Consider the following 26,078-nt stretch of genomic DNA (forward strand, 5'->3'; position numbering starts at 1 on the left):
GTCCCGGTGATCCGTAACAGCCATACATATTCGATAGATCTTCTTATACTGGATTAACTGGCCATTCTACTTGCTAAAGCTCGATAGATTATTTGAATAAAATCCCTGGACTAGTGTTGGTTAGAACTCGAATCTTATAGGTATGGGTCTGTACTTGAATTCGACGCCTGAGTATTTTGAGTTATTACGCGACTTCTTTTACGATTTTTGAAACATGAATCAGAATAGATAAGAGATCATCTGAAAATCGTCATTGTTGAAAGATTAAAAAAAATAAAAAACTATTATATTAGTGTAAATACCCTTGTCTCTTCTTATTTTTAGTATACTCTTGGCAAAGTTAGAAGTCATGATCAGGATAGTCTTTGCACGGCTTTTTGTAATATCTCCCGCCATTTCTCTCTAATCAATGCGTTTCGTAAGAGCCTCACTTGATTTTTATCTTATATTTACATTTAAATATCATATCTATTCTTTTTGACATTTCGACAATGCCTGCATGCTTATCTTATATTTACATTTAAATATCATATGTATTCTTTTTGACATTTCGACAATGCCTGCATGCTTATCTTATATTTACATTTAAATATCATATCTATTCTTTTTGACATTTCGACAATGCCTAGGTTGTCCCTAGCTATATATACATTGACATTTTCTTTTTTGTCGTGACATTTCTTTATTTATTAATTTAAAATTTTTATATTTTTTGTTTTAATGTTAAGTTGACGATCTTTTAGTGAAAGCCTTTGTTTGATCCTTTTGTGTAAAATACTGTGTCTTTTTCTTTAAGAAATAAATAAATCTAATCTAATCTAAACTAAGTCAAGTTTTAAAGGACTTCTGAGACTCGAATCTATCAACTTTAGACTGAACTGGGCTATTTGATTTACATTGCGCTCTCGGCTTAGTGATCTCAAATACAGGTGTTGATTCGAGCGGCAATGTTGGTCGAATGACAAATTGAATGCCGAGATTGCAATCGAGGATTTATAGGTCAGTGCAGAATGTATTACGCTGCCGCCGCATTACGTTGCGAAGTGCGGGACGAATTATCGTGTGGCGACGACGGTACGGTGGTGCGGCCCGCACCGCATCTCTGTCCGAAAACCCGAACCATTCCGCGATTCGCACCTTCGCATAGCGGAAAGATCGGCGCGGCAGCCGCCGGCGTAAAGGTTATAATTTTAAGAAATAAAAAAATATTTTTCTCAAAATATGCGTAGAAATATTGTTTTTACGTTCGTATTAATATGCTGCGAGATACTGCGTTGCACCAGACGCCGCTCCGAAGTGCAGAGCAGTGTGATGACCGCCATATTATAGATACACTCATCAATATTATGGTGGAGCATAGACAACGCGGCCACCGCAATTTAGAAACTTGTCATGATTTTGTTATTGTTAAGATACAATTGCTCGTTCTCATTGGTGCATGCGAAATGCACTGCGAGTTGTGTCAAAGTCGTATCGCAACAGTAACCACACAAGATGAGATTTTATAATCAAAATCATCCTGAACAATTAAACTGTTTAAACACTTTATTGCACAAGACAAGTTAAGAGGCTGTCAACACCCAATGTCCTTGAAATTGATGTTACTTAAACAGTTTTTTAAGAAAGACTATTTGTTTTAGTCAAGTAAGAAAAATATATATATTTTCATATTAATTATATTTCAAAGACCGTGGTTGTACTCGATACATGATTGAACGAAATCGGCTCGATAGAAAATAATTGCAAAGATTGGTCTTAAAATCACAATTAAACGGTTCTATGTCTTTATTGTTTTGACTTATGGGTCTGCAATTAAAATCACAATTTTAAAACATTTATATCTAAACCGCTATTGAGTAAAATATTACACTAATAATCCACTTTTTTTTATTTAAATATTTTTCTTATTATTCCCTTGCCCAGGCCCAGTAACATGCGACAGTGCTATCTCATTTACTCCGATACAAATAGACAGTGTGCGCGCTTTAGGTATTGACAGCCTCTTAAGATACAATAAAACCGAATAAAGTGATTTTAGAATATTGATTTGATCTCATTATCCCTAAAATATCGTAAGTTTAATTTATTTCAATAATAATTTAATATAACTTTTAGAGTAAAGTCGTACTAACACTGTATGGACCAAGGTCTGAAATAAATGTTTTTTTTTTTATTTATTTATTTTATTTTTTTATTGTGCATGTGTCCCTATATATAGGTATCTATGCACTCGTACCTTAAAGATACCCAATCAAGTTGGAATATATGAAGACGGGAGCAAATTCAATTTCTTAGCCCGGATTTGGAAGGATTGCATTTTAAGGTTTCATGCGAATAAAAGGTGAACTTGCGAGTTAGTTGGATTGAAACTACTGTGACTTACGTACTTGTTTGGTGAAAAAAGCCCAGGCGATTTGTGTTTATAATACAAAAAAAAATTTAAAAAAAAAATCGTATTCGGAATTAACGACTTAGCATCCATCTCTTTAGCAATGTACAATTTATTGTATTATTTAGAAAGAGGTGATAGACTACCTCACGCGCGATTCGACTCCCACTGTGAGATGTGGTAGTGCTGGAAGTCGCTCGTTAATGTCTACATTTTTGTCTACTGAGATACTTACCAATTTTCACTTATTATTTAGGTAACTAACTAACTAACTAACTATTGTGGCGCAGTGATCCAAAGAGGGTCTTGGCCTCCAAAACGATTTATTTAGTTATAGTAAAAAATATGTAATTTTAGATAACTCGTAGAAAAATACAAAGAAAATAAAATCTCGTACCTTACTTAGGCAACTCAGCAAATTTCGTTACCTAAACAAGGTACTCGACTGAAAAGCTCTCTATTACATCACGATTGCATAAAATACTATTATTTTATTCTATTACATAAAGTTCAATTGATAAGTAATACCACAAATCGGCCTAGGCCTGTACACGGCGCTTTAACACATCACAAATGATATATCAAATGTACATAATACATTGTAGCTAAACTACGAACTATATGTACTACGCAAAATTAATGAAAACAATGTAACAGATAAACAATGAAAATAATTAGAAACTGTTAACAGGTACCCTTCCAGGACCTTTCATTTAATAAACAGGACAAATGCATTCGGGGCCCCGTTGTGGTTTCCTAATGACTATTCATTACAACCCCCTCAGTTTGTTTACGTCGTATTTAGGCTTGAGAGGTAATAAATACCCTATATGCTACGATGATTAGCTAACGTCATACTCTTAGATAAGATCTGGAATGAGTACATTTGGGGAAGTTTTAGAGTCACGCAAATAATCGACAAAGCCAAAGAAAAACGCCTTAAATAAAAAATAAAATAAAAATAAAAATCTTTTATTTCGTGTAACAAGAGACACATATCTTCTTAAACTAACTAAAACTAACTAAAAATCTAAATTTCTAAATTTTAAAAATCTTAATTTATTAAAGGGCTTCACCATTTGACACTACTAGTGGGAGAGTGTAATCTTCCACAGTGTGATAAATATACACAATCCACCCTCTCGGCTATCATCTTCAGAATGATGTTGGGACTGCTCCGCACCCGACGCATCAAGGATGCGGTGCGCCCGCGCATTACCGTGTGAAAGCAATTTACGCGCGCCGCAGCGAACATACCTGACGCGCTACAGAAACGGGGCAGTCCCATCAACACCCTGAATGCGTTATTGTATTGTACACGGAGGGCCCCATAAGCCCGTTGCGTATACTGCGCCCACAGGCAGCAGGTATAGAGGGAAGTGCAGAAAGCTCTGAATAATGTTGCTTTCACCTCTATAGAGCATCCTGCAAACCTTCGAGCGATCATATTCGCCCGGACCTACAGGGCCCTTCGCTCTCTCTCCAAGTCCATATCGTCTCTGAGATCGACCGCAACTATATGCCCCAAGTACTTAAAGGAATCAACTCTTTCCAAAAGAGCGTCATTAAGGTATATAGATGGAAGCTCGATTGTATTTTTGCGGTCAGTCTCAAAAACCATATACTGACTCTTGCTCCCATTATATTTGAGGCCGTGGTCAGTTGCATACGCTTCACAAATTTTCAGCATTCGCCTGATCCCACACACTGACGCGCTCAACAACACCATATCGTCTGCATAACTCAAGAACACACCCCCCACATAGAACACATACCCCATCTATATGACATCCGACATGCGTATTGCTGAGCGTCTCAATTAACCCGTTAATATATAGGTTGAACAGTGTCGGTGAGCTCAAACCCCCCTGTCTCACTCCACACTCCAACCTATATTCGTCAGACATTGCGTTTGCCCATCGAACACTGTTGACCTGGTTCCCATACCAATACTTAAGGATATTTACAGTTTCTGGTGGAAGACCTGTGTCCTCAAGTTTTTTCCACAGTATTTTGTAGGAAACCAGGTCAAAAGCCTTGGACAAGTCCAAAAAACAAGCAATAACAGGTGTCCTCCTGGTAGTATAGTACTTCACAGTGTGCTTAAGACTCAGTATTGCCGCTTCCGTGGATAATCCTGGCCGGAAACCAAATTGGTTATCATGCAGCTCTACACGTTCACTCAACTGTGAATTAAGCACACTGTCAAGTATTTTTGCAATAATTGTCGCTAACGATATTGGCCGATAGTTATTCCTGTCTGCTAAATCCCCAGTTTTGTTTTTAACTACAGGAACAACAATCGTCCGCATTAGGTCATCAGGAAGGTATGAGTGGCGAATACACAGAGTGTAAAACATGGCTAACAACCTTGATATGTGGGGCCCGGCATGCTGCAGGTGCTCGATGGAGAGACCATCGTGACCCGGGGACTTACCTTTGTGCATAGACTTGATAGCCTTATCTATGCTTCTGGCAGTAATTCTAGGTCCTACGTCCTCACTACAGGTATCTCCATCGAATCCCTCCGGCATCGTAGGACCTAAGGGAGACTTGACTACAAAATGGTCCCTAAATAAATTAGCAACCGTTTTAGGGTCACTCACACCATCGACTCCACTGGGTAGGCCAGTCAAGGGTTTTAATTTGTTTGTGGACTTCCAAAAGGATTTAATATGTTTTTTCGAGTGGTGTGAGCTTATGATATCAAGTTTGATTTGCTTTTGATGATCTTGACACCATTTTAACCGTGATTTAAAGATCTTACGAGTTTCACACATCTTTCTGTATAAAATACCGTTTGTGGGTTTCCCAAACACAATCCACTCATTAAACCATTGTCTGGCAACCATGTGAGCTTCTTTAACATGCCTATTCCAGCCTACAATACGTTGCTTAGCTTTACACTGTTTTTCCTCCCTACCAACAGTCGCAGCCGTTCTTAGAGAAAAAACAATGTCGTTATATAACGCGTTCAACACATGTCTATGACTAGGCTCCCGGCAACACTTATCCCCACACTGCCGTAAGTCAGATGGGAACTCAATTAAACGTAGTCTTTTATGACACTCTTTATTATACAAGTCAATTTGTTCCATCGTTCTTTCCCCCCATATTACATTTTTATTGTCTTTGTTTATTTCGCTAGTTATTTTAGGTACTATAATGTCCAAATCACATTCTAAAACTATAGGGAGGTGGTCCGACCAGGTAACACAATGCTTGACATATACTTTGCGCACAGATGGTACCGCAGCCTGTGTCAACACGAAATGATCAAGCCAACGTCTGCACAGATGTGCGTCACTGATAAATGTATACGTATCTGAGTTTATCCCTAGATTATTAACGTCTACACAACACCATTTTTGCTCGTTGCAATAGTTAATCATTTCATTGTAAAACCGTTCATTGGGGTGGGCGTTAAAGTCCCCCATTAAAAATACCGATTCTATGCCGTGCTCTTCTATTATTGCACTTACCGCGCCCAAACAGTCTGTGAACTCGGCTAAGTTTTCACTGCAGTCGGTGGGCATATACACACTTACCACAATAAGGTGACGATTATCGTTAGTCATTATCTTTACCGCACACAAACGCATATTACTGCACTGCACTACGGAAACACTTTGAAACGCCGTACGTCGCCACAGAAGACCCACACCTCCGTGGGGCCGCCCGCGCAGCATGCCCGCCGCTGTGTCCACTGCCGAGGTGCCCGTGGAGCAGAAGTTGTAGTCAATAGTATCGAGATAGGCTATATCATCAGGCATAAGCCAAGTTTCCTGCACAGCAACCAAGTCTGAGTTCTGACACAGCTCTCTAACAGTATCCACAGAGCGCTTCACACCTTTACAGTTAAAACTAGAAAATCTATATAACATAATTATTAATTCATTGCTACCTCTTCTGGCTAAGCCATAGTAGGTTTATTGTTTGCCTTGCCGTACTCGGAATGTGTTCCAATCGAGTGTTTGTACTTAAAATGCACGAACCTTCTGAAAACAATACCTTTCGGCCAGATATTTTCATCCAAAAACATTGACAGTGTACTCGGATATACATAAAACTTGTACGCTTTATGGCCCTTATCTATCTTAATGTCAATCCGTTCGAGTGTGACTTTTTGTTGCGTTTTAGAGAAAATATACTCCTCTATGTCCTTATCCTGGGCGTCTTTGTGAACGTTTGAAATAAACATAGGCACTTTACGTTCCGCAGCTTTAAATTTCGAATCCAACAAATTGACCTATATAGCGTTACTTCGATTTCTTTTTCCTATATGTTACAGTTTCAAAACCGTCATCGTCAACATTTAAATTCATACTTCGCCTATTTTGATCCGTCCGTTCCATAGCGTACTGCTTATCAACACAGCTAGTTTTTATGCCATTTGTTATTGTAGCGGTTTCAAGTTCACGCAGCTGATCGGCCGCATGACTCATCTCGCTCGCTGCGCCCGTGCCGGCCGGCCCAGGAGCCGCGGTAGATTTTTCGCTCGCTTCTTGTTGTGGGGTAGATCGTTCATTCGGTCGTGCTACGGATCTATATTGAAGTTTTTCCTCACTCTGAATAGGAGACGTATTATAATCCTTTATTATTTGTTCGCTCGCAGTCGTTTCATTCATATGAGAAGTGTGAGACAATCCGACAGGGCCGCTATTCATACACCAGGCTCCGCGCCTATTGTTTACCTTACATATGGACAAGCGCGCCGGCGGCGAAATAGTATTTATTTCTAAAAATTCACTTTTTAGTACGTCAAGATCACTTTGTGTTACGTAGTTCGCTTTAACCGTCTCAAGCTCGGCTTGAAGTCGTACCATATCCTTTAGTAGTTTAGTGCAATCCAAATGGTCAAAGGTGACCGGCGGCAATTTTTCTAATGCCCTTGCCGCAAATATAGGCATCAGGTCTGGCTCTGTAGTCTTCATTAATTGTACAATGTCGTTTATGTCCCGTTGACCTTTGCCATCGCCTTTTCGCTGCACTTGTCGCTTATTTGTAGGCAGCGATTCGAAAAGTAACGATTTCGACGTTTGAATTTCGCCACTAGTAAACGCCGATGTGCACAGCCTTACAAGCGTTTCCTCGCCCATCACTGAGAGTTTATTTTGAATGTAACATAACAATTCATTGATAACTACTCGACACGAATTACACTGCACCGTATTCGACATATTCCACGACACTCGTATCTGCGCCGCGCACAAGAGAAACCGTGCGTCACTGAGCCTTAGATGGTACGGCCATGTCCAAAGACGTGAAGAAGACCACCCAGTAAAACTGCCCTTGAACCTGCTAGCGGCCATGGGAGACCACCCGTCACTTGGCTGACGACGGTGGAACCTTAAAGAAGCTCAAATAGCCATAAACGCCGCACAAAATTATGCTCAGTGGAGGATGCGGATGAGGGGCCAAGAAGGGGGAAGGGGGAAAGAAGAAGAAGGTTTAAATACCCTGTACATACGAATTAGATGTAGGCCACTCTTTTCATTTCTTTCTGAGATGGTAACCCCCTTATTCACAAAACTTTAAAACCTTCAATTAGTCAATTTACGTTTTATCCTTTTCTTACAAATACGTAAGTCTAAATGACAGATTAAGACAAACGATTAATAGCTGATTGAGGCTTGTAGCGCTTTTGGGTCAAACACATTTAAATAAAGGTCACTTCTATGGGCAATCAAAGTTAATGACTCTGGTACATGCATCTTATTTTTCTTAGTAGGGTCTAAAGTACAGAAAAAAATTATCCCGCTTGTAAAGTTGCCGCGTAAAAAATAGCTTTAGGATCCCTTAACTTTGCTAAAAAACGTGAGTCATATTTATGAAAAAAAAAACAATGTATTGGGAACGATTTATGGCGTTTCAACTATTGAGTTGACAGCCACCTTGTCGCCTCTATTGCTTAGAACTTAGAATGAATATTGAACTAGGTGGCAACTATTAGGACAGTGTCCAGGACAGGGTAACTTACGTCAAAACTTTGTAGGTTTTCAAGTAAAGATACGGCAGAGACTGGAAAATGGAAATAGCCTTAGTAATTCCGTCGAACGTCCACAAAAACAAACACAGCCTTCGAATTATTCGACCATCTTGCCGTCTGCAGCGGCCATTTGCATTTTTTGTCGCTATTTCTCTTCTTTTTGCTGAAACCGCAAAGCACAGGATAATCTTAGAAGCGTATTTACATTTCATAAGCATGCCATTCATAGTACATCTCTTGAAATAATTTAGCGTACCTATTTTAAAGTGTGAATGTTATGTAATGATGTATTAACCTAGAGTTAGACATAGCTCTACAAAATTAACTTCCAGCCAGCTGGAAATCTTTGAATACCTTCATTGCATCCTAAATATGGTAATTTTTTGCTCTTTTTCAGTTTTTTGCTTGGAAAACGGTACGTCCGACCGATGAAAATTGGTATCTGAGGATCCGAAAGGTATTATGAATTCTTAGTCAAAGTTGTAATAAATGGCCGCCATTTAAGATTTCTTTATATTTGGTATGATTAAATTAAAAACCGAAAACGCCTTTTCACCACTGTCTGATCCACCAAACCTTGCTGTCAGTGCCATTGTAATTGATAATGGGTTCCTTCTACATCGAGTGGTTTGGTATTCCAAGGAAAAACGTACCTCCTAAAACTCCCAAAATTTATGCACACCTGAGATTGCGCAAACTCGGATTACACGCAATTAGGACTAAATGAAGGTATTAAAACGATTTCCACCTTGCCGGGAATTAATTCCTCAAAGCGCGTATTATAGATCTACTTTGATTGGCCTAATGGCAATGTTTCATAGCTGTCACAAAGACATGTTGATGAAAGATAAGTGGACTAAGATATCTTTATATTTGCAACATAATTAGAAAATGTAATTACTTTAGACCAAGGTTTCAACCTTTTCGACGCCGGGTCAAACACAAAATCTGTCACCCGGACGCTACGTGACCGAAGTGTCAAAACTGAAATTGACCTTTATGCATATGCATCACGTAGGTCTATGTTGCTCTGTGGTCTGTGACGGATTAATCCGTCGTTGGCGTTGAACCTGCGGTTCGGATAAATCCGTCGTTGGCGTCGTAAAGGTTAATTTCACGTTATTATGTACTTTCTGTATCTCGGAAGCTTCCAATGATAGAAACACCATTGTAAGCTTATCAGAAAGGGTATGCGTTGAGTTCACATCCGACGTTATGGAATTCCAGGCAAGAATTATGTCTTAAGTAATAAAGTACGGGTTAGAATAGCCACGTACCGTGGTTACAAAACAATGCCGGGTTTATGATCGCCCGGATTGGAACCGGGCAGGAAATATAACAGACTAATTCGAACGTATACTGACATCTAAATGATATCATTTAAATAGCTATCGTGCATTTCCCTCGTACTTGTCGATACATTTGGCGCGAGTGAGACGCACGGTCACTAAATGGAATCATTTTGATGTCAGTGTATTTTCGAATTGGCCTGTAACTGTAATTACTGCTTTGAAACCAAGTAGTCTCTCCTGGTAGGAAAATAATTGAAATAACATTGCTTGTAAACTTCATTAACTCATCTCATACATAATAATGTACTTTTATAGTATTTTATGCAACAGTTGTATAAGAAGGGTCAAAAAAGGCGAGTGGCGTGAGTTACAATGTGAGCCGGAGCCGAAGGCGTAGGCGAACATTGTAAAGGAATACGCCACGAGAATTTTTTGACCTACTTATGCAACGTTGCATACAATATTTTTCCTACGAGTCAACAAAAATAAATCTTAATTTAGGTAAACAAATTACAGCAAAAGTATATAGCCAAGACGCGCGAGCATACCTTGTTACGCGCCCGGCCCGCCCCGGGCCGCGGCCGGCCGGTCGGCGATACCTCCTCGTAACTCATGAGGCCCTGGTACTTGCTACTTGCTAAATTATTTTATGGACAGTTTTTTCTCAATTTTGGCCACCGTAGCCTACGGAGACTAACAAGCAACGCTAAGCGGTCTTCGTAGTCTATGGGTGTTGCTATATTACGGGTGTCACATGCGTGTTTCTGACTTATGAAGTAATTATTTTTACTATGCAACCAAATGAATATTTTGTAAGTTGGCAGCAATGCACTTAGTTTAAAACTGTATTCGTTTTGGTTTTGTTAGGTTGGTAGCCATTAATCGCAGTAACGTTATAGCGTATAAAAGCACAAGAGCTTTTATGAGGAATAGACAATATAGACTTTTCTTGAAATCTTTTATGTATGTTCTTATATTCGTGTTAATGAATGCATAAATGACAGATAATAGTAGAGGAGTAGGAAATAGTAGTTTATGTGACTGCTACATAATAAAAGACATTAAAATACACGAGTGTGGGTTTAAGAAACGAACGAAGTGAGTTTCGTAATAGGATCACACGAGTGTTTTAATGCCTTATTACGTACAGTTACATAAACTATTTTATCTACACACATATTATAAACTTTCTATGATATATTAAGGCCTAAGGCCTAGTTTACACTCTGGGTTGGAAGGTCAGATGGCAGTCGCTTTCGTAAAAACTAGTGCCAACGTCAAAGCTTGGGATTAGTTGTCAAGCGGACCCCAGGCTCCCATGAGCCGTGGCAAAATTCCGGGACAACGCGAGGAAGAAGAGAGAATCATCAATCATAGTAAAAATAGGGTTGTCTTCGTTTGCCATTCTCATGACACCATATCAGGTGACAACCCGACATCAGTAAGCGTTTAAGCATCTACCCTGCTACACACCAATATAGACTCTATTCTTAATGGATTAAGGAACTAACTTTAACGATAACCCTTAACATAAAACTTTAATACAGTCCCTAAAGCCAAATGTCTTAAAAGATTCATAGTGTTGGTTCAAAGCTCCTTTATAGTTGAACTCATAAACCAAGATGAGAGTGCACCAATAGATAAAACTCAAGAGTTTTATGCTCTTGAAACAAAAGGGGAATGTAAGTATTTACTGTAGTTTGTTCTATAATTGGGTCGCTGTAGCCGCCAAGCAGTACGGCTACCAAAGAAAAAAGATAAGAAAGAGAGAAAGAAAATACATTTATTTTACGCCACAACACATTAAAAAAGAACATATAGAGAAAAAAACATTTGACACCTTAGTTTTATAAATAATATAAATAATAAATAAATATTATAGGACATTATTACACAAATTGACTAAGTCCCACAGTAAGCTCAATAAGGCTTATGTTGAGGGTACTTAGACAACGATATATATAATATATAAATATTTATAAATACTTAAATACATAGAAAACACCCATGACTCAGGAACAAATATCCATGCTCATCACACGAATATGTATTAGGGCATGTTTACCAGGATTTGAACCCGGGACCATCAGCTTCGTAGGCAGGGTCACCACCCACTAGGCCAAACCGGTCGTCTTCGTCTCTTTATTGTTTTATATTATAGCTCAGTTTGACACCGCCATATTCGTTTATTTGTTTTGTTTTGTGTTTATTCTGTGCTAGACTTCTTTTATTGCATCTGGAACACCTACTGACATAACGTTTTTTTTTTAAGTCCGCTACCTAAAGGTTGTCTGGAAGAGATCGCTTTTTAGCGATAAGATCGCCTGTTGTTTACCTCTTCTTTATGTGTTGTATTATTTGTACTGTTTCTGTATTGAGGTGTGCAATAAAGATTATTTGTATTGTATTGCATAGTAGCTAGCGTGTACGTAACTTACTTTCTGCGAGCGAGATGTACTTATAGAAAGTAAATGTGTCATAAACTTAACATTTTAGTATTTACTGGAAATTACTCTTAGATGAAATTATTTAAATTACAGTATGGGGTTCTTCAAAAAAGGAGTGTACACGTTTTTAAAGAGTCGGCCATGCGCATGTACCACCTCTGGAGTTGCAGGCGTCCATAGGCTGCGGTGACTGCTTACTATCAGGCGGGCCGTATGCTTGTTTGTCACTGTCGTGGTATAAAAAAAAACACTTTTATTTGTGACGTTCTCCAGCAAAAGGTATCACATTGTCGTTTGCCATAACGGAAGCGCTGACAGATTATTCGAGTATCATACGAGCGACAATGCGGTACCTTTTAATTGAGAACGTTATAAATTACGCAGCCGACCTTAGTGAATATGTTAATACTAATGCTAAGGCAGTCGTGGTAAGGCTACAGACCAGGATCTCGACGACTCAAATATTTTTGGGGACTAATAAATATATTTTGCCCGGCCCCAAAAGCAAATTTTGTACTATTTTACGCAGAATTTTTGAGTTTTTCGGTAACATAGCCAGGAAAGAAGGCCACAAGCTTGAACTCATCGTTACTGGCAAAGTTGATGGTAAACGACCAAAAGGTCGCAGTCCAACAAGATAGGCAGATCAGATGGCCTACCGCGAACCACGTTCGACGTGTTGCCTCCCTGTCACACTTACGTACGAATTTACAAGTGCGACAGAGAGGCAACACGTCGAACGTGGTTCGCGGTAGGCCCTCAGATCCGTTCCACCCTAGACACCCAACTGCACGTCGCACTACACGAGGCCAATGTCATTTTTGATACTGACGAGATTGTTTTCAGAATTATTGTTTGTATGTTTGCTGTTTATGATCCGGACTGCAAACAGATTCTTATTTACATTAATGAAGTAACTAACATATCTCGAAAAATACCTTTGTTTTTTTTCGAATTTTTAATTATTACAAGAGTTGGAGCATTTAAAATTTTGTATGAAATCTGTTTTTCGCCCCTAATTTTTACATTTTTACAATAATCAAAAAAAATATTATAGTTAATATACAACAATTTATTTAAAAATATTTTCCATAATGACAAATCCAGAGAGGAAAATAGGGTCTATATAGGGATGAGCACGGATATATTTGTTCCTGAGTCATGGCTGGTTTCTATGTATTTAAGTGTCGTTTCCAAGCAAAAAGTCCCACTTTGTCGCTTGCCATAAGGACGCTTTGACAGGTTATTCATATAAAGATACAAGCAAATCTCGTCCTTATGATAAGCGACAAAGACCTTTGACTAGACTTCGACACAAATAATAGTAATAATGTCATATTATTTTATTGAAATATAGCTTGATCAAAAATAATATTCATTAAAAACTTACTTACTATAAACTCATTAAAAACAACGTGACCCTTCAATATTAATTAACCGTTAACACCCCGTACGGGTCATTAGTAGACGAAGCCCGCATAATTAATTATGGTTAAGCGGGGACAAACCTAACGCTAGGGTTGTCAAACTAGTAATAAACTACCAGTTGAGATAAGTTGATGACAAACGATGCATTTGTAAATGAGAAGGGTAAAGTTATAAGGAGTATAACTAGTAACTCAAAAATCAACCCATTACTCCATTACAATACAATACAATACAATACAAATATACTTTATTGCACACCTCAATACAGAAACAGTACAAATAATACAACACATAAAGAAGAGGTAAACAACAGGCGGTCTTATCGCTAAAAAGCGATCTCTTCCAGACAACCTTTAGGTAGCGGAATAAAAAAAAAAGAATATGTTATGTCAGTAGGTGTTCCAGATGCAATAAAAGAAGTCTAGCACAGAATAAACACAAAACTAAACAATATAATTATCATATACAAATATAAATAAAAAAGATATATAAATACATATACATACATATATTAAAATACATATTATATATATATATATATATATATATGTATATGTATATGATAAATGCCAGCCATAAGACATTACATTAGAGTCCAATTTCGCAATTAAGGAACAATTTGAAAAATTCGGATTTACTCGAATATACCTGAGTACAGTCAGTAGCAGAAGTATAATAATATACATTACATTTGGGAGGCGTGCATGGAGTCAAAACCAACTCGTAAAGTCCCTTCGGACACTTAAATGAGATGTAAAGAGTACATCGAGTGGATGCTGCCCGTGTTATGGGACGCACGCAGAGGCAGCACCCGCCAGGGTGTAAGGACTATTGAGAGTTCGTGGATTCTAAAATGAATTAACGGTGAAAGGGATGGACTCTGGGTTATGTGATAAAAAACCGGTCGCCTGCCTAATAAAACCGTACCCAATTTTATTTCCGCCTGACGGTGACTCGCTCCCACAAGATGGGGCCTCACGAAAAGCGACATACACTACACTAAAGATACGTATAAGTAATAAAGGTTTACGCACGTGTATCAGCCCTCTAAAATATAGAAGTATAAACATTTCTTATAAGTAAAAAAAAAACATTCAAAATTCAATAGAATCATAGTTAAACTAATTCTACGGTTTACACTCGCGTGACATGCTTCGGAGAGCCTAGGTCTCCTTTCTCAACCACTAACAGTGCGAGCAACGTTCACGCCGGCTGTACTTCGCGTACTGCTCCGCGCCGCGATGCACGCTGCGCGCGCGGTGAATGAATTAGTTTAATGTTAGTATGTCTCACGACACAGTTTAATTCGAAGAATCATAGTTGATCCAACTTGACGACCGGTCTGGCTTAGTGGGTAACCTACCTATGAAGCCGATGGTCCTGGGTTCGAATCCCAGTAAGGGCATTTATTTGTGAGATGACCACAAACATCTGTTCCCGAGTCTTGGATGATTTCTATGTATTTACGTATTTGTATATTATATATATCGTTGTCTGGGTACCCACAGCACAAGCCTTCTTGAGCTTACCGTGGGACTTAGTCAACGTGTGTAAGATGTACAGTCAGCATCAATAGTAGCGGATGAAACAACGCGCCAAAAGTATCTGACATCCCGGATGACTCTTCCAAATATAGATAAATTTCTAAAATTCACATTCAAAACTAAATCTTTTACGGTCTTAGTTGTTCTATATTAAAACATCACTTTTTGTTAAGCCGTTACAGAATGATACTTATGACGCGTTATTTGATCCGCTACTTTTGATGCTGACTGTACTAATAATACAGAAGGGTGCGGAGTGTTAGGTTCACCAACGTGCATGTAACTTCTCTTGAGTTGCAGGCGTACCTACATATGCTACAGAGACTGCTTACCATCAGGCGGGCCGTATGCTTGTTTGCCACCGCCGTAGTATATTTTTTTTAATAAAATACTGACAATATGAAATGTTCAATATAAACCTTAAATGGCACATCAATTGAAGACCTCTGTCCGAAAGCCGAACATTAAATGTACCAATTTCTTTCTCAATACTTTTTCTCACGACATCACAAACAAAGATTGTAACTTCGCCGACTTATCTCCCAAACTTATGGGTCTTATCTATAAGTTACAAACTTATGAGAGGCGATCATTGTATTTATACTTGAGCCAGATGTTTAAAAGGTTAGCTACCGATAAATTGGGTAGTTTTAGGGATCCGTAGACTGAAAGAAGGTTCGGACGTAGTTTCAATATGTAAAAGTTATTGCAATAGGAAGAAGGCCAATTCAAATTTCATTTGACATGAACATGATATCTAAATGATGTTATTTCATTCTAAATATCTGGGAAACCGAGGTTTGCTCGGAAAACATATAAAAACACTAGATCGATTTTCCGCCCCCCAAGACTCCCATATAGCAAATGTCATCGAAATCGTTACAGCCGTTTCAAAGATCTCCGAAATATATAAATGTGCAAGAATTACTTGTTATAAGGTATAATATTTTATTTATTTAATCTTTATTGCACAATACATGAAGGTACAAATGGCGGACTTAATGCCTTAAGGCATTCTCTACTAATATTCGCCGGTGCATCTCACTCTAACCAATACATTTACTTGATGTACGTCCATACATGTACAAGCAATATGCACACGCGAATGATAACTTAATGACATCATTTCGATATCTTTTTGATGTCAAAACTTAAGTATGATTTGACCTCCTACTAAGTAGTTTCAATCGATCAACGATCGAAAAGCGTTACTTATTGAACAAAACGAGACGAAACCGGACAAAGTTATTTGGGGAAGCCCCAAGCTGAAATGGGTGTCCTAGATTTAGATCGAAACAACCTCCACATTTGCACTTAGACGCGCTTCGGTATTCTTGCAATCAACGTCCACGTTGAGGTCCACTTAGCAACTTAAGCGACATTCGGGCTTTCAAAATCAATTTTGATTTAAATTATTCTTCTTTTTGACGACCGGTCTGGCCTAGTGGGAAGTGACCCTGCCTACGAAGTCGATGGTCCCGGGTTCAAATCCTGGTAAGGGCATTTATTCGTGTGACGAGCACGGATATTTTTTCCTGAGTCATGGGTGTTTTCTATGTATTTATATATTATATATATCGTTGTCTAAGTACCCTCAACACAAGCCTTATTGAGCTTTCTGTAGGACTTAGTCAATTTGTGTAATAATGTCCTATATTTTTTTTTTCTTAATAAATTCCCCGATTCCCCTATTTCCCGATTTTTCTGATTGAGATGTTTGTTCCCAAGTCATGAAGGTTTTTAAAGTACAAGTTGTATTAAACTCGGTTAAAGTGCCACTCGACCCGTGTAGGTAGGTACTATAGTTCGTGTCATCCATGATGACGCGCAGATTTGTCAAATCTCACCTTTAATACCATGACAATACGAGTCAAGGTACTCGTCGACTTGAATGACACATCTACAGTCGATTTATATGCCGATGTCAATTTTTTTTTAATAGGAAATCTAACATTTTTTTTACGATTTCGGGATCGTTCCCATAAAAGTTACACAGTACGACATATATGTATTTTAACTCGCAAAGATTGGTACTGATTGAAAAAACACCCCATGCAAGACAAGTGCGAGTTGGATGTGATCTTATACCTTTATACGAGCAGTCGGGGTTTTCGGGGACGAAAAATTGATCTAGGTAGGTTTTATCTCTGGGAAATCGCGCATTTTTAGGGTTCCGTAGCCAAATGGCAAAAAACATAACCCTTATACCCGGATATTTGTACTCCAAAAAACGTATTTCCTCTTTCCATAAACGACACGGTACTCGATCTACCAGACGATGTCTTTTGGAAGCGCATCCCCACAAAACCGTTGCTTTCACAGGCTGTTTTCGGTATCTCGCAACCAGGTGCTGGAACAATATTCCTCCACCTATTCGTCATATGAAAACCAAGCAATCTTTTAAATTTCATTAAAAAAAATACCTTTTGGAGAAACAAACTTTGGGAGTCCCTCATGGTTACCTGGTTGCTGATTACCGAATTTAGTCTTCACTAATACTATTATTTTATTTGGTTTTAGTAATTCATAATATATATAAAATGATTTTCTTCTTATAATTACACTTGACACTACGTATTAATTAAGCATGCTAATCACACTGACACTTCAATATCATAACTTTGCAAGTACTCACTTTCAATGATAATTATGTCACTAGTTTTATAAACAAGGTATTTAGGTAAGTACTAACTTTGAATATTGCATATTCTACACTGTATCTTGGTTGACGTGATCTGGTCCTGGCAGAATATCAGTGCCTCTCCCATAGGGTGAAGCGTAATACTGAGCCAGAACCTTTTTGTTTTGCTGCGACGCACACAACATTTCCTTTATGTATGGAACAGTATTATTTAAATGTATTTTTTTTTCTCTTTCTACTTCTATTTTGTATAAATGTGTATTTCTCTCGTATAATTTTGTATCATCTGTTTTTTTTTGTCATTTTATTAATTGTATTTCCTGTGTGTATTGTGGCAAACAAATAAACGGATTATCTATCTATCTATCTATCTTATAGATTCGTCATGTCCGTCTGTGTGTCCGATTATGTCACCGCCACTTTTTTCCGAAACTATAAGAGCCATACTGTTCAAACTTGGGGTAAGTAGATGTATTCTATGAAGCGCATTAGGATTTTTACACAAAAATAGAAAAAAAAAACAATAAATTTTGGGGGTTCACCATACTTAAAACTGAAACTCAAAAAATCTTTTTTCATCAAACCCATACGTGTGGGGTATCTATGGATAGGTCTTTAAAAAAGATATTGCGGTTTCTAATATATTTTTTTTCTAAACTGAATAGTATGCGCGAGAGACACTTCCAAAGTGGTAAAATGTGTGTCCCCCCCTGTAACTTCTAAAATAACAGAATGAAAAATCTAAAAAAAAATATATGATATACATTACCATGCAAATTTCCACCGAAAATTGGTTTGAACGAGATCTAGTAAGTAGTTTTTTTTTAATACGTCATAAATGGTACGGAACCCTTCATGGGCGAGTCAGACTCGCACTTGGCCGCTTTTTAGTTTTTAGGGTTCCATACCTCGAAAGGAAAAAACGGATCCCTTATAGGATCACTTTGTTGTCCATCCGTACGTCCGTCTGTCTGTCAAGACCCTTTTTGCTCAGGAGGTATCAAGCTGAAATTTATATCAAATACTCATGTCTACTGTCGCTTGGAGCTGTGAAAAAATCAAACTTCTAAGCCAACGCAATCAAAAGATACAGCCGTTTATGCCTCAAATTTCCGCAAATTTTCGACACTCGCAAGGAAATCGAAACCTACAGGGTACTTCCCGTGAACTCAGAATCTTGAAATTTGGTATGAAGCAACGTCTTATAGCACAGATAAAGAAAAATTTGCGAAAACCGTAAATTTTTAGTTATATTATATAATAATATTATATACCTACAGGTTTGTACGGAACCCTCGGTGCGCGAGTCCGACTCGCACTTAGCTGGTTTGTTATCATGTCTCTCAGATATTGTAATTAATGTCATATCTTTTTTTTTTTACAAAAAAAATATTTATTGACAATAAAAAAATATGTCATATCTATATATGATTTTCAATGTTCGAATACCACTCAGTGGATTCGATTCAGTCCTGCTATTGGATTTTCAGAGGAATTCAGATAGTTGCTTGTGGCTCGGAACACGACGCTTCTAATATAAAATTAGAAAATGTTACACTTTTTAGATGTATATAGTATAATTAAATATACTATCCTATCCTTCTAACCTAATAAGTAAACACTATATGATACGAATAAGAAATATAGAAGTGACCTTGTCTACAAAGCATCCTGGAAATTATAGCAATATTTGTCAATAATAAAAAAAAAACTATGTAAATAAAATTGTATGTAAATTCTAGGTCATACCTAGGTTAACTTTTACTATGGAGTCTACTGAGTCTACGGAGTGTGGAGTATAGTGTGGACTCTTGATGTAACTATAAGTGATTTTCGGAATTATCCGACTTTTAGAATTACCCGAACATACCTTGAACCTTATCACACTGGCAATTTGCGGAAGAGTTGAAAGCGTGGCAAGCGTGGAGCGAACTCGACGCGAGCATGTAAAGAATTCGCTGCGTACCTACTGAGATACTGGGAATTTTGAAAAATAAGTTTTTGGCAAAAATTTCATTTTTGGTACAAGCTTTTACTGTTGACTGTACCTTTCTTACCACAGCCAACTAATACTCATCGAGACAATTCTAAAAACCCCAAACACAATTAGGTTGCGTTGTTTTATCACAGAGTTCCTGTGACTACCTCCTGTATCCATCATCAGATCAGCTCGATGGTACCATAATATTGCATTCTCAACCGACTTACATATGTATGCAAATTTTCAGCTTCATTGGAAACCGGGAAGTGGGGTCATCAACTTGCAAGATTTGATTACAGACCAACAGACAACGAGGTGAAAATAAATAAAAGCTTGGGCCCCATATATTCCACGACTCTTCTCTTTCCGCACTACTCTATAAGCAAATTATTTTTTTAGGTAACATACAAAAATAATGTAATAAGCATTGTGTTAACAGACCTTGACTGCCCTGTTCTAATCCAAAGTAGCTAGCTAGTGTCCCCCCAAATTCGTCCCCCGCAAATCGCCAGGTAATAAGACTAAGAGAATGGAATAAAAAGAAATGGTATAGATAGAGTCGAGCTTTTATTGTTAGCTTTAGAAATGTCTATTGGGTATTTATTTCCTTTCCAACACAATGTAGAGGGGGTATTCAATATAAGAAGGCAATTTGCAATACTTACCAACTGTACTTTAAGAAAACCAGTTAAATTCCGGGTATTTTCTCGAGGGATTACAGTGTATGGTTCTGCAAACGCTAAGACCTACAGGTTTCCAAAGAGTTGGAGTTGAAAATGTCCATGGGCTTCGGTAATACCATATCTATTGTAAACTGAAATAGATGTGAAGAAAAAGTGACCAAACCCCCCAGTGGCGAGAGCAAACTGGGGGGTTTGTCCAAACCCTAAGCAAGCACCGTACTACTCGTTGGGTGGACGACATTTGGAATATTGCGGGTCACTTCTGGATGAGATTAGCTCAGGACCGGGCCAAGTGGCTTACTAGAAGAGAACCTTATGCTCAGCTGTGGGCGATAAAGGGCTGATATGATGATGATGATGATATATTACTCGCTCTTAGCTAGTCAAAGACGTCTAGTCTTTCAAACTTTCACAGATTGCATATACTCGAGAAATTGAGAATACCGCCGTGCTCGAGTAGCCTAGAGGTCTACAGCATTATTCGCAGAGCTAAAGAAACCGCCGCCGGGTAAAAGAGTAATGTAACTACTTAAAAAAACAATTCAAATTCCTACAATTGTCTGAAAGGCTCAAAGCAAAACATGTCTCACTAGATCCATTTTGGATCTATAGACTGGATCTATTGAGAATGATGGACATGTTAAGCCGATTTTCAACTTGAACATTTGATTGATGATCGTTCCGGGTTTGTGGGTAGATAACCTGCCTATGAAGCCGATGGTTCGCGGTTCAAATCCCGGTAAGAGCATTTATTTGTGTGATGAGCACGAATTCTTGTTCCTGACTCTTGGGTGTTTTCTATGTATTTAAGTATATATCGTTTTATGAGTACTGCACAAGCCTTCTTGAGCTTACTGTGGGACTTAGTCAATTTGTGTAATAATGCCCTATACTATTTATAGATTTGATTATTGGAGCTTGGAATAATCGAGGAACCTATTTAAATATTATATCACATCTATAACGGTTAGAGTTTAATAATTGAAACACAAAGGATTGAGGCGCATTTCGTAAAGTATCAAGTCAAAATGAATGTTAATAGATCGATACCAGTAATCCCTATGGAAGGTTTCTTCAATGCTCGAGCATCACAAAAGCCTGATACAAAACGTTACTTGGTACAGGTTGTTATCTGTTATTTGTTACTGAACAATGTTATGTAATATAAATGCCTCAGACAATGAAATGTTAGGCTTTGACTTAGAAAAGAGTCGAAATGCTGAGTCGACAGAATACGCCATTACTCTGCAAAAACTAAGGTTTTAGGCAAAAATATCTTTCCTTACGCGTGCCACTGATATTCGTACGAAAATTGCTTATTTTGCGAAAGTTTGCACGCGATTAAGGGGCTGTCAATATTCATTCGCGAATGCGGAGCGCGAGTAAAGTTCGCGAATAGATTCACAAATATATTTTGGATTCAAAATCTAATATCAAAAATATGTTTTGTATAGTCGCAGGAATATGTAGGACTAAATCAGTTCGCCGAACGATATCGGCCTGTCAGTTATTAACAATCGTCCGGCGAACTGGTAAGTAGGCCCCTTAAGGGGAGTAAATTTAAAAGTGAAAAAATTACTGTCTTGGGTGAGACTTGAACTCACGGCTCTGGATCGATACTCCAGCGCTCTGCCATCTGACCCACCAAGACCTCTTCCTTAGGCAGCAAATTTTCCACCATATGAGTCTAGGGGACCCTAGCGACAGATTAAGGGGAGGTTTGAGCTTCGCATCATTTGATCGGCGTCAAAAATCTGACGTGACTTAGTACTTGTATTCGACCGTTTTTTCATTGATGGTATCCTGTTATCCCTGATCAGGAACACATGGCTCTCAGAAGGGATTTCCAATTTTCACGGTCCAGCGCGGCCTCCTCTAGCTCCGCCCAGCCGAGGCCAACTGATGCAGCCTCCTTTTCCACTGTGCGCCTCCAAGTGGTACGTGGGCGACCTTGTCCCCTTTTTTCGGGAATTTTCCAAGTCAGCCCTTGCTTGGATAGGTGGTTGTATGGCCTTCGTAAAATATGTCCTTACCAGCCTCATTTCCGCAGGAGTAATTCCTTAGCTAAACGGCTTTTTCCGGTTAATTTTCATAATTTAGTATTGGTATTAATTCCCATATTTAGTTTTTTTTTTTTTTTATACTACGTCGGTGGCAAACAAGCATACGGCCCGCCTGATGGTAAGCAGTTTCCGTAACCTATGTACGCCTGCAACTCCAGAGGAGTTACATGCACGTTGCCGACCCTAAACCCCTCCCCCTCGTTGAGCTCTGGCAACCTTACTCACCGGCAGGAACATAACACTATCCTACTCCTACTTCTATATCATACACGATACTCGTTAGCGTATTACTAGTCCAGCTAAGTATTCGATGTGTTTGATATCTTGCAACCAAATGAGACTAATTTGGACAGTGGACACAGATGGACCTGGCCGTAAAAACCAGTGACTCATACCTCCAAACAAGTGCAACACCATAATTGCATTTCCCTTGCAACTAAAGGCAGATGATGCAATATCCGAACTGATCTGTTAGACAATTAGTCTGCGGTTTTCCCGTTGTTGCTATGAACCTAGTCAGCATTAAAAGCGTATGAGACTGTGCAGCTAAAAGTATCTATACGGACATTATCTGATAGCTTAATAAAAAGATATTGCTATATATAGAACAATGAAACTGTGCAGTTACTTTTGAACGCGAACTGTCCAAGTGTCTAGATATAACCATATTTGGAAAAGTAAACGAGAGTGGCACATACATTTGGCGCGTTGTTTCATATGTTGCTGACTGTAACAGCCTAAACTTTTTTTAATACAATCCTACGCGAATATATGTAAAATTAGTTTTTGGCAATTTCATTTTTGGTACAAGCTTTTACCGCTGACTGTAATATTCTTTAACGACTCCAAAGACTACTACTTCGGTGGCAAACAAGTATACGGCCCGCCTGATGGTAAGCAATCTCCGTAGCCTATGTACGCCTGCAACTCCAGAGGCCGACCCTAAAAACTCGTTGAGCTATGGCAAAATTTCAGCTCAACAGGAAATCGGGAAGTGGCTCAAATTTAGCTTCTAAGTTCAAACAACCAGTTCCAGCAACACCGGTAAAGGAATGCATTCGCACTATTTCCCCTCTGCCGAAGCATAGGTACAAATGTATCTATGGCCTATTTTACCGTCCAAATGTTTTTCTTTTACGTCTGTATGCCTTCTTTTTTATGTACTAAATTGTGGCGTATAAATGTATTTTTCTCAAACTTGCAATGAAATGTTGACATGACCGGAAATACTACGTATCTGGTGCGATGAGAGATGATATGTAAAAAAAAATCATACAGCCTTACACACCTAGCCCTGTAAAGCAACCTTCTTTTGTTTTTAACACGTTCACTGCGGGTTGAGTCAAATCCGCCTCAATCTCGACTTTACGCTGGTGCGGGGCTAAAAGTTCGTGTTATCTCTCTCGTGCGGGAACTGCTGCCGTTTAACTACAAGGCGTACGACAGAGTCAAATATACATTTCTTTATGTTTTCCAAAGCCGGACTCGTTGGTACAAAAAAAACGTTTGAGGTCTTAATAAGCCTCAACCGCACTAGATATATTTTATTTTCACTCAGTGCGGGTTGAGGTTTATTAATGTCTCAAGAAAGTGACCTCAAGGCCGCACTGAGCGGGACGCGGGCGGCGCGGGAGTTGACCGCTTCACGTTAGTGCGGCCATAGTTATCGATATTGAACCACGCGTGTTTTACGTAAATAATAGGTATAACCTAAAAACGACAACGATCGTGACCGTTGGATAGGTTAAAATAACGTACATTTGTACACACGTAACCGAGACATTCATTTAATTTAAATACTAAAATTTAGTCTTAAATTTAATCCTAGACTTTGTTAACTTTCTAACAAAATTTTAATACAATTTGAGAGATTGCAGAAAACTGAAATAATTTGACGATGGTAAGAGTATAATACATTTTATGGCCCGTATAGCATGTAGAAAGAAGTGGTTTACTTATTTGCACAGGCTTGCAGTCTGTATGTTTGATAGTTCAGAAGTTGTTTGTAAAAATGTGTGAATTCCCTCCTTATAGTGTCATCCACTGGGCCGCTAACCTTACTGGGATTCGAACTCGAAATAATAAATACAGGGTGTAACAAAAATGGTGGGGATCCGTTTAAGGGCATATTCGGTATCGTGTTCTGATCAGGAAAAAGTAGAAAAAAAAAAATTTTGACGCGAAAAATTTTTGGACTTTGCATGGAGGGTTGGCCGACTCGGACGACCTGCCCCATAGAAAAAAAAAATTATGCCCTTAAACGGATCCCCACTATTTTTGTTACACCCTGTATAACATAAATGCATTAGATTAACTTAAAATGGCGTCTGAAATATTGTATCGAAGATGGTCGATGAGATGATGATCATCGATAGTTTAGCGATAACTGCCATTCCCTTCACTAGACTTAGATAAAATTTAGTGCGTTTTGAGGCCTAAAAGACCTTAAAGATTCTTTAGGTATTTTTTCTTTAACCAAAGGTCAGAACCAAAGGCGAAGCTAAGGGTATTTTAAGCATTTAGTGACGAATGTATAGCACATAACAAAAAACACCTATTCCGAGTAAAGGCAAAGTTATGAAGAATTTAATTACCTACTGAAATTCGAGGTCGATTAGGCCTCACCCGCACTGAAAAAGAGCTTAAGTTTGGGCTGATTCGATCTCAACCGCACCAGTTGAAAGTTCTTTAAGATTTGTCCCGCAGTGAACGTGTTAAACTTCAAGTTGTGGCAAAACGTCTTGGCATTCAACCATCAAACAGTAATCGATTCATCATGTTTTTTTAGCTGTGTAAACCTACGAATAAAATAAATTAACTATTTTTTTTCATTGTATGTTTTAGAAAAGCTTTATACAAATCTCATCGAGAAACGGGGTTGCCGGCCGCGTATCCCTATCTACTTATCGTCTATATCTACTTGGCCAGAAACCCTTCGTTTCCCGGCCTCTCGAGTAACGTACTATTCTTTCTTCTTTCTAACAAGTTTATAAATCTGAACCGAGTTCCTTCATTTATCTAGAGTGTTCTCTTTGATCAGCCGTATTAAAATATTGTTTTACAAGTGTTTAATTTACAGTGAGTTCCTTAATAAACTCAATTCCTATTTAAGTAACGAAACTCAAATAAAACGTTTCTCAATTACTAAAATTTAATAATTTCATGAAGAGAGATATCCGGTAGCTAATAAAATTATTTGTAATTGTTTAACTAGACGAGTACTCAATTATTCTCATAGTTTATGTATTTTATAAGATTATGCTAAATGGAAGCTTGTATTGGCATTAGGAAGACGGGTCTATGAATTAATCATTGGAGCTTGGTTGTGACGTCACTGGACCGGTATTCGACATTTCTTCCGCAACAATTGTGTTTTTTTTTAAAATAATATATGGGGCAAAAGAGTAGACGGATCGTCTGATGGTAAGCGATTACAGTCGCCCAAGGACACCAGGAACACCATATTTTTCTATTTATATTTATTTATTTCTCATATAGGTATCCAAGATACACTTATGTCCGTCAATGTACATTATTGTTTCTTATCAGTATGTAGTAATTAACACTTATACAGATTTAGTATCTACTCTTTACGTTACAATGTCACATCACAATCTTCCC

The 26,078-nt window shown here is 38.3% G+C and overlaps 3 protein-coding genes across 3 annotated transcripts in view; all 3 read right to left on the reverse strand.

Annotated features, from left to right (window-relative positions):
- The window catches only part of LOC133525500 (connectin-like), a 181,306-nt gene that overhangs the window by 54,804 nt on the left and 100,424 nt on the right, over positions 1-26,078 (reverse strand). The window lies entirely within an intron of this gene.
- LOC133525561 (uncharacterized) lies at positions 2,210-6,286 on the reverse strand. The gene has a single exon (XM_061861858.1). The coding sequence runs from the start codon at positions 6,271-6,273 to the stop codon at positions 4,063-4,065; it is 2,211 nt and encodes a 736-aa protein (XP_061717842.1). The 5' UTR covers positions 6,274-6,286; the 3' UTR covers positions 2,210-4,062.
- On the reverse strand, positions 6,506-7,637 carry LOC133525562 (uncharacterized). Its single transcript, XM_061861859.1, has one exon. The coding sequence runs from the start codon at positions 7,567-7,569 to the stop codon at positions 6,649-6,651; it is 921 nt and encodes a 306-aa protein (XP_061717843.1). The 5' UTR covers positions 7,570-7,637; the 3' UTR covers positions 6,506-6,648.

This window comes from Cydia pomonella, chromosome 15, assembly GCF_033807575.1.
Source record: "Cydia pomonella isolate Wapato2018A chromosome 15, ilCydPomo1, whole genome shotgun sequence".
In the NCBI taxonomy this organism is placed as follows: domain Eukaryota; kingdom Metazoa; phylum Arthropoda; class Insecta; order Lepidoptera; family Tortricidae; genus Cydia; species Cydia pomonella.

Bases quoted from the DNA above. Each gene is read 5' to 3' on its own strand.
- LOC133525562 (XM_061861859.1), bottom strand. From the start codon at position 7,569: ATGTCGAATACGGTGCAGTGTAATTCGTGTCGAGTAGTTATCAATGAA.
- LOC133525561 (XM_061861858.1), bottom strand. From the start codon at position 6,273: ATGTTATATAGATTTTCTAGTTTTAACTGTAAAGGTGTGAAGCGCTCT.